A 9,400-nucleotide genomic window follows, 5' to 3' on the forward strand; every position below is an offset into this window, starting at 1 on the left:
GTATTATGATAGAGTCAGGTTTACATTTTTATTGTCATCATAAAAAATAAAAATAAAGAAAAAGAATAACCCAACAATCCTATGATAGTACGAACTACGACAAAAACTAAGATCACTTCACTTACCGACAGATACAATTTTATTAGTATTATGATAGACTCATATTTATATTTTTATTGTTATCATAAAAAATAAATATTAAGAAAAAGAATAACCCAGCAATCCTATGATAGTACGAACTGTAAGACAAAACTAATATTTTAATCATAAACTTTTAATTGTCACTTCATAGATACAGATAGATACAATTTCATATTATTAGAGTCAGAGTTACATTTTTATTGTGATCATAAAAAATAAAGAAAAATGAACAATGTATCAATCCTAGGATAATACGAAGTATATAACAATCTTAACTTTTAACTGTTACTTCACAGACACATACAAATCATTATATTATTAATTACTGAATAGAAGACTCTTTTAGAGTTATCCAACTTTATTAACACATAAACACCAATCCCTAACTTTTTAAAAATCCCTGTAAGGAACTGAACCCTTATGTAGTTTTTTTCTTATCTCAGTCCAACCTTCTCTTAATCCGAAGAACTCAATTCGTTCGCGGGTTTAAGGTAGAAAGACAAAGGAGAAAGGGCATAAAAAAAGATTGCATTCATGCCTTTTTGGTAGTGTGTATTACATGATATAATCAATACATCATACATACACAAGTTAATGCATAAAAAAAAGGTTCTAGCCAGTCTCACTCAATTGCAATGCTTCGTTTATGCCTCGGCACTTCCGCAGACCTGCTCTTATCGCCTTCAACATTTCGTTTACTCTGATGCCTTTCCTGCAAAAACCAAAGGCAACTTAACAAAACTTTTACTTAGGCTGCTGCTGTTGTTACTACGCAGAACTATGCAGGGCCTGTTGTTACTACATAGAACTAAGCGGGGTAGCTCCAATTATAACGAGCTTTATAGATTTTCATATGAAATAATCTATCAAGCAAAAACTTATTGACGAAAACCAATAGAGAAAAAGAGCAGAGAGAAACAGAAAAGAAGTTTAGACATAAAACTCAAGACGTTAGAAAGCATAGAAGATGATAGAGATGAACTTACAATACACTGACACCAACAATGGCAAGGGGTTGTGGATAGTCCTCAATATCTTTTTCCTTTTTGTCTTTACTCAGAAATATTGATGAACTCACATCTGCATTTCGACCTTCAGATGACGGTTGTTGAACTGCATCAATAATGCTTGTTTCTGACCCACAAGATGCGTTATCAATACCAAGTCTCATTATTTCTTCAGTCGAAGATGGAAGCCTGTCCTTTGCCTAAAATGCAGATATATACTGATATTAATCAAAAATGAAATTTAGGATATCAAAGTATCTCATAGAACAAGGTATTAGTGACAAGCAAAGAATAGTGATTAGAACCGGGAAGCATTTTCACGCCAGAAAACCAAACAAAAAGAGACGAACCTGGGGAAGGTCAATTTTATTGAACACCACTATGTATGGTCGTTCAAGGTAATCAGGATTATACATTCGCAATTCCTGAAAATTATATAACAGCAGTTCACAGGCCAAACAACAGTTGGCTAAAATGGCAGTGAGGTATCTGTACTACAACAGCCAGCTAGAATGACACATGAATAAGGGCACACATACTTCCTTGACAGTTCTGTAGTCATTCACAGGATTCTCGGCTACTGCATCAACAATATGGACCAATAGCCGAGCCCGCCTCAGATGCCTCGAGAAATTGCGACCAGGACCATAAAGGAGGACAGAGTTTGAATTACGAGAGTTGGAGCTTTACAATAAGCGATAAACATGATAACAAGCATTACCTTGCCGATATGAGCACCTTCAATAAGACCAGGCAAATCTGCAAAAGTTGCTTCAGAAGAAAACATCCCTGGCCCTAAACTTGGGTCGCCATCAAGGCGTCCAAGGTTTGGCATTAAGGTTGTGAAAGGATAATCGGCTATATCAGGTCTTGCAAGTGTAGTGGCGGCCAAAAGGGTTGATTTTCCAGCATTTGGAAGGCCCTGCAACAAGGGCAGGTAAATATTAGGAATATAAAGACCATACATATATCTATAAGTAGTCTTACTCCATTTCTTTCTCGTTGAACCATGAAACACCAAAATATAAGGTTTTTCTCTTTGATTCAAGTCCAAATCAACTTGATCAAAATATGTATTACTCTCTTTAGATTGTAACTTGCAAAACTCTCTAGTTAGATTTCCCTTCTCATCGAAATTTGCTAACCAGTGTAAGGAACTGCTGAAGAATCACTACCATAACACCAATAGTTAGGAATCAGCTCAACTGTGTCAAATTTATTACAATACAGCAAATCAAAACTGGAAACTAAATCCGATTAAGTACAATCTGGTCTGACAGATTTTGTGCTCAACATGGTGCGATATTGTTTCTTTTTCGGAAAGCTAGGTACCAAGAATATTGCTACCACCAGTTCCATTAAAACCATGGGGATTTGATAATTGAACTTCTAAGACAGAACTTCAAACAGAAAAATGAACCCCACAGAGAAATATACTTTAAAAAATATAGAGCACAGGAAAGCAATACTTACAACCAAACCAACATCAGCAACAACTCGTAGGATGAATACCAAACTGATCTCCTCTCCCGGTTGACCAACTGCTAAAACCTGCAACAACTCGTAGAAACACGTTAGCACAACTGTACCTTACCACTATCATCTCTCATCACATTTGTGGTCCGAGCCATCACCTTTTTCTTACTACGGTCTGGCGTTTCTACCAAGCTAATCAGCCACAAAAGCATTGACATGCAAGTTAGCTAATCTGCCTAACAGCATTGACAAGTTATATGATACGAAGATTGAGGCTATCGTTCCAATTGCCAAAATTTCTCAATCTTTAAGAAGCATGGTGTCTCGCCCCTCCTTGTCCACCCCTCGCCACAAGAATTTCGTCCCTTGGCCGTTCTAGACCAGCCAACAACGTTCCTCGTTTACGCTTCACTACAGTACTTATATCACAAAAACATAAATTAAATTGACCATCCTACCACATTATCATCACCGATTATACCTTGAAGAAAAAACTCCCAATTCATTACATCCACAGCACGAAACAATAAACAAACCGGGAGGCACGGAATACGCACAGACAGAGCAGAAAGTCCATTGTGCTACTGGGATGTCAAGGCCCCCATTGCAGCCACATTGCCACCGCGTTTCTCATTGAACCTGCCTTTCGTATGAAATTCCAACAACGAATCCTTACCCTCATCCGCATAAATCACAACATCACCTCCATGGCCGCCCACGGGGAGAACAACGGCCACACCAAAATCCCTTTTCAGCAAGCTCTTCCTTCTCAGCTTCTCCTTCTCATGTTTCCCCTGCGGCGGCTTACTGGGAGGTCTCTGGTTCGGCATGGCGAGGACCGCGCCGTGGCCTCCGTCTCCTGAACGAACGGTGATGATCACCTGATCAAAGTACTTGTGGGGTTCCTTAATTAAAGTATTGGGTTTTTTGAGTAGAAGATAACCCCTTGGCTCTGGTGCTAATTCAGCAGCTTATTCCAAAAAATCTGACAATTTTCGAATTGTTCGAGTCCTGCTCTGTAAAACGCCATGGAAACTACTCGCGTGAGCAAATGAAGGTACAAATTACTGTCTGCTTAGTTGCTGCATTTAAGCGTTGAGAATTGGAGGAGAATATTTTACAGATTCATTGGGAAACCTCAACGTTCAGAGGATACCTTTGGGGGAAAGCGGTGCCATATAAGGAGGATTTGTGACGGAAGAGATAGGAAATTGACGGTGGCGGGGAGATGAGAGACGCCATATCCGGATGGAGAAGCAGCGCGAGTGAGCGAGCAAGGGAGGGAGGGAGACAAACAGTCCAACGGACAAAGACGAGGTTACCTTTGCGGTATTTCAAAAAGCCCAATTTTCGACACTGTCATTTACTATAGTCTGGTTTAATTTTTCTTCGTTAGTAATGAAGAGCTCCAAAGTTAGAATCTCCTATAATTTTCGACACGTGTTAATTTGTCATTTAATGTTACTGTGTCGTTACATTTTTCTTCACTTGTAATTAGGAGGTCTTAAAATCCCCAGCATGTTCGCAACGTGTAGATAAACTTTGGATCAATTTCAATAGATAGATTACACAAGTTTTGCAAATCTTAAAACAAGCACCATAACATATGCAAGCCCTGCATTAAAGCCTAAAGAAAAACCATTGGCACATACCCCATCCGAGCTTTCTACACGACCCACCAAGTTCACCTCCTTCGATTACTACTTCTAAACATGAAATAATGGATGACACACCAAATCCACATGCGGGAATGCTGTCGGAAGCAAACTAGCCAAACTGTAGTATACGAGAACTCAGCGATCGCCAATCATCCCCATCTGGTGCTGCTCCAAAAGTTTCATACATTTAGCTTCTAATAAAATCCTCCAAAGAAAATGGAGGATTCCCATTCTGCAAAAACCAAGTAATACTAAGTAACGCAATTTTGCAATGCACTACGCATTTCACTTATCCTATCACCTAATTACTTGTTCATCCTTCGTACGAGCATATCGCTTTAACATGGATAGTTTAGGCCTCTGCAATCCCAATAATAGTATAGTACTTGGATATGGACCAAATAATCTAGTCAGTTTTGAAATGAGGATAAGCATCAAATTCTGCAAGGCTAACCAAAGTCGGATAGTGAAAGTCGGGCTTAAATTTTCCCAACTGCAGCCCGAGAGCTGAAATAAAAATAAAAATCAAGTGACTGCATGTTACCTTGACATTATCTTCAATCATACATTGTCTTACTACTGTTGTCTGTTGTATTAGTCTTTCCAATGCAGAGTAATCGGGCAGGTTTGAATGCCCTGAACCAGGAAACACAATAAAAACCAGTACATTAGCGATTGTTTCAAATATAATCAAAGAAAATAAGGATATGATATTGGCACAGTATGGATATCTCTGCAAAAGATCGAAACAAATATGATACAAAGATGCAAGGAATGTGGGAAACAAACCAAGAATCGCTTGATTCAAACTATCTGCGACTTCTTGCCGATGATCCAAGCTAAGCAAATGAAACACAGGAGACTTCTCCGGTTCGTCATAAGCAAGCAGAGCCATTAAATCCTGCAGCAATATCAAACTTGAGTTCCATACGGACATGAATAAACATACAAAAAACATACACATATACTTATAAAAGGAAACTTAAGAGTTTGAAGCATACTTCAAGCTTAGTAACGTATTTGTCCACCTTCCCAAAGGGGGCCAACTTGTTCTGGGCGAATTCCAAAGCTTCTGTGCTGCCAAAGAAATAAAGAATTAAAATAGCACAACGTGCACCACAAACAAGGTGTCATTGTAATTTTGCTCACCATTTTTTAGCGCAAACAAGTTCAACAAAGTGCAGGCTCAGAAGGCCAAAATGCAAGTCTTTGTTTTTCTCCAGTAACTCAGGTGCCAGCTCTTCCGTCAGTTCAATCGCCTTCAGAGCATTCCCCTCCACTGCACATTGAAAAATCCCTGAAGACAACAAAACATACAATTAGCACCATCATCGATCAACCAATCCAAGATATCCCCAGTAACAGTTGTTTAGGGTCCGTTTGGAACTGCCACTCCTGCTCAAAAATAACCTTTCTTTTTTTTTCGTTTTGGAAACTGCTCATGAATACTTTTGCTATACTTTTCTATATTATAAACAGGTTGAAACCTTTACGCTTCCTAAACAAGCTTCTCTCGAAAACACTTCTGTGACCCAAAATCACTTTTAAGTTTTTCTAACCACCATAATCAAAAGCGCTTTTAGTTGGTAGCACATGCTTTTAGAATCCCAAAAACCAATCCCAACGGTCCCAAAACCATTCGATACAATGTGTTCAATCATTATATGACAGTATTATATGACAGTAAACTCGACGTCGTTGCAAACCTACTTTTTCTTTTCTCCATATCCTCAACGCAGTCGGCAGGCTGCTTCGTCCCCGTCGAAGCAACAAACGACTCCACAGTTTCTTTGTAGCAGTTATGCACAAGGTATGACAGAACAATACTGTTGATATCATTGTCATTGATAGCCTATCAATAAAACACCGAATGAAAATCCCCATTAAAAAAAAGATCAAATAAAGGATACATGCATACATACATACATACATACATACATATATATATATATATACATATATATATATATATATATATATAATTCGAGTCCAACATCCCCAATTGGGCAAATGCAGCAAGCCCTAAATACAAAATCAACGAGTCAATATCTAAAATCGATGAAATTTAACACTAATTGGGTAAGTATTGTGTAATCCTTGGGTTTTGAATTGCAATAAGACTATGGAAATTGCAATAATTTGGGAAATTAAGAACAGAAAACTGGAAACTTACAACTTGATTGAAGTGACGAGGATCGACGTCCATGATTCGCCGCGTTCTGAAATCCTGCGGTGCGGAATGAGGCTGCGGAGCGGAGGCGGGCGCGGCTGAGGAACGGAGAAAGAAAAGGGAGTTCCGTCTCGGTCCGACACGACGAACGATGTTACGTATCGGCTGGCGAATCCGAGTCAGTTCGAGTCACTGGAGAGAGTGATCCGATCTCTATCTTTAATTCTCGACTTTATACCGCTATTCACTGTGTCTATAGGTTCTTGTACACGTGCCTTTACTAGGTTCTATAAATTGTGAGGAAAACGTGGGTCGACCTGCAAATAATGTCACGTTGTCATTTTTTTTTTCTTTTTATAAAAGAAGATAATTGGTAGTAAGTTACGGTTATTCATTCATTTTATAAGCTAGACATTATAAAAGAAGAAAACTGCAATAATGTCACAAGTCTGGCTTCATGTCACATTGTCATTGACTTTCACTAATGTTTGATAGACCAAATTTTAAGATTACATTTGTATATCATGTGATATATCATTAATAAAAAAATAAACATGTTAATTGACATTTAAGTAATAACTTAATCATTAGTAATCATGTCATCTGATTTACAAAATATAGTTTAAATTGAGGGTCTCTCTAGCATTACCGGTAACCATGTGATCGAAGTATCGATACTATGATTTATTTTGTTGGTTTTAGATTTTTGGGTAAAAGACTGTTTACTACTTTCATGTTTCGTGGTTTTCAACATTTAGTACATCAAGTTTTTTTCGTCTCAAAGTCATACCTAAAGCGTAAATTTTGGAACAGTCTCATACATCCGTTAGTCAAACTGTTAAATTTGCCGTTAATTGTGACATGGCGCCCATGTGGACAATGACTGGGCGCCACGTGTCAGCCACGTTTTTTCTTTTTTTTCGTTTTTCTTCTTTCTTTTTCTTCTTCTTCTTCCTCTTCCTCCGACTGCAACTTTTTTTTTTCTTCCTTCTTCTCCTTCTTCCTTCCTCCTTCTTCCTTCCCCTTCTTCTCCTTCTTCCTTCTTCTTCCTTCTCCCTTCTCATTCTCCTTCTCCTTCTCCTTCTCCTCCTTCTTCCTCCGAATCTGGGGAAGTTTTTTTTTTTTTCCTCCTTCTTCCTTCTTCTTCTCCTTCTTCCTTCCTCATTCTTCTCCTTCTTCCTTCCTCCTTCCTCTTTCTTCCTTCTTCCTTCTTCCGAATCTGGGGAAGATGAAGGCTTCTTCCGAATCTAGGGAAGATAAAGGCTTCTTCCTTCTTCTTCCTCCGAATCTGGGGAAGATGAAGGTTTTTTTTTTTTTTGAGGAAGATGAAGAAGGAAGAAGGAAGAAGGAGAAGAAGGGGAAGGAAGAAGGAGGAAGGAAGAAGGAGGAAGAAGGAGGAGAAGAAGAAAAAGAAAGAAAAAAATTACAGTCGGAGGAAGAAGAAGAAAGAAGAAAAAAGAAGAAAAAAAAAAGCCGAATCTGGGTAGATTCTGAGGAAGAAGAAGAAGAAGAAGAAGAGGAAAGGAAGAAGGAGGAAGGAGAAAGAAGAAGGAGGAAGAAGGAAAAAAAAAACTTCCCCATATTTGGAGGAAGAAGAAGAAGGGGAAGGAGAAGGAGAAGAAGGAGAAGGAAGAAAGAGGAAGAAGGAGGAAGAAGAAGAAAGAAGAAAGAAAAAAAACTTCCCCAGATTCGAAGGAAGAAGAAAGAGAAGGAGAGGGGAGAAGGAAGAAGAAGGAAGAAGGAAGAAGGAGAAGAAGGGGAAGGAAGAAGGAGAAAGAGGAAGCAAAAAAAAAAAAGTTGTAGTCCAGGAAGAAGAAGAAGAAAAAGAAAAAGAAAGAAGAAAGAAGAAAAAAAAAAACATGGCTGACACATGGCGCCCAGTCATTGTCCACATGGGCGCCACGTCACAATTAATGGTAAATTTAACAGTTTGACTAACGGATGTATGAGACTGTCCCAAAATTTACACTTTAGGTATGACTCTGAGACGAAAAAAACTTGATGTACTAAATGTTGAAAACCATGAAACATGAGGGTAGTAAACAGTCTTTTACCCTAGATTTTTTTATTGTTTTTATTTTTACATAAGTGATACGTGGATTAGAAATTTGAACTCAACACCTAAAATATAAAATTGAGTATTCTTAATCGACAAAACTACAAATTTTTATGGAATAAATTCTAATGTTAACATGTAGCATTAGAGAAGGAGAAAGTTTAATCGGTGAGGGCAAAGAAATGCTCTTTACCAATTAAGTTGCACTGCCTAAATTTGAAATATTCAAAACAATTATTATTTCAATATTTTTCTACTAACTAATGTGATGTATAACATAACAAAGTTCGTTGTATACAAAAGGTGGGATAATAGTTGGTTCTAGGGATGGGCAAAATACTCAGGGGTATGAGTATTGTCACATCCCGGCCCGGGCCCCCACCACATCCCAGGCTCGACTCCGCCGTAGCACGATATTGTCCGCTTTGGGCCCCGACCACGCCATCACGGTTTTGTTTCTAGGAACTCACACGAGAACTTCTCAGTGGGTCACCTATCCTGGGATTGCTCTCGCGCTAACTCGCTTAACTTCGGAGTTTCGATGGAACCCGAAGCCAGTAAGCTCCCAAAAGGCCTCGTGCTAGGTAAAGATGGGAATATACATATAAGGCCTATAGGATCCACACCCCTGGGCGATGTGGGATCTTACAATCCACCCCCTTTAGAGGCCCGACGTCCTCGTCGGCACACTTCCGCCCAGGGATTGGCTTTGATACCAAATTGTCACATCCTGGCCCGAGCCCCCACCACATTTTGGGCTCAACTCCACCATAGCACGATATTGTCCGCTTTGGGCCCCGACCACGCCCTCACGATTTTGTTTCTGGGAACTTACACGAGAACTTCCCAGTGGGTCACCCATCATGGGATTGCTCTCGCGCGAACTCACTTA

General features: G+C 39.1%; 2 protein-coding genes across 2 annotated transcripts; both read right to left on the reverse strand.

The window, feature by feature from the left end:
* Positions 1 to 648: 648 nt before the first annotated feature.
* LOC103440286 (probable GTP-binding protein OBGC2) lies at positions 649 to 4,143 on the reverse strand. The gene is made up of 7 exons (XM_070826628.1): positions 3,781 to 4,143; positions 2,783 to 3,640; positions 2,622 to 2,699; positions 1,870 to 2,070; positions 1,499 to 1,573; positions 1,128 to 1,348; positions 649 to 853 (listed from the first exon to the last, which is right to left on the reverse strand). Exons 2-7 carry the CDS (start codon positions 2,840 to 2,842, stop codon positions 754 to 756), a joined length of 735 nt encoding a protein of 244 aa, XP_070682729.1. The 5' UTR covers positions 2,843 to 3,640; positions 3,781 to 4,143; the 3' UTR covers positions 649 to 753.
* Positions 4,144 to 4,156: 13 nt separating this feature from the next.
* On the reverse strand, positions 4,157 to 6,719 carry LOC139198226 (uncharacterized). Its single transcript, XM_070826629.1, has 7 exons — positions 6,456 to 6,719; positions 5,993 to 6,134; positions 5,432 to 5,579; positions 5,284 to 5,359; positions 5,072 to 5,183; positions 4,827 to 4,918; positions 4,157 to 4,514 (listed from the first exon to the last, which is right to left on the reverse strand). The coding sequence occupies exons 1-7, from the start codon at positions 6,486 to 6,488 to the stop codon at positions 4,470 to 4,472; spliced, it is 648 nt and encodes a 215-aa protein (XP_070682730.1). The 5' UTR covers positions 6,489 to 6,719; the 3' UTR covers positions 4,157 to 4,469.
* Between the last annotated feature and the right edge of the window lie 2,681 nt (positions 6,720 to 9,400).

The sequence above is a fragment of the Malus domestica genome, chromosome 08, assembly GCF_042453785.1.
Source record: "Malus domestica chromosome 08, GDT2T_hap1".
Lineage (NCBI taxonomy): Eukaryota > Viridiplantae > Streptophyta > Magnoliopsida > Rosales > Rosaceae > Malus > Malus domestica.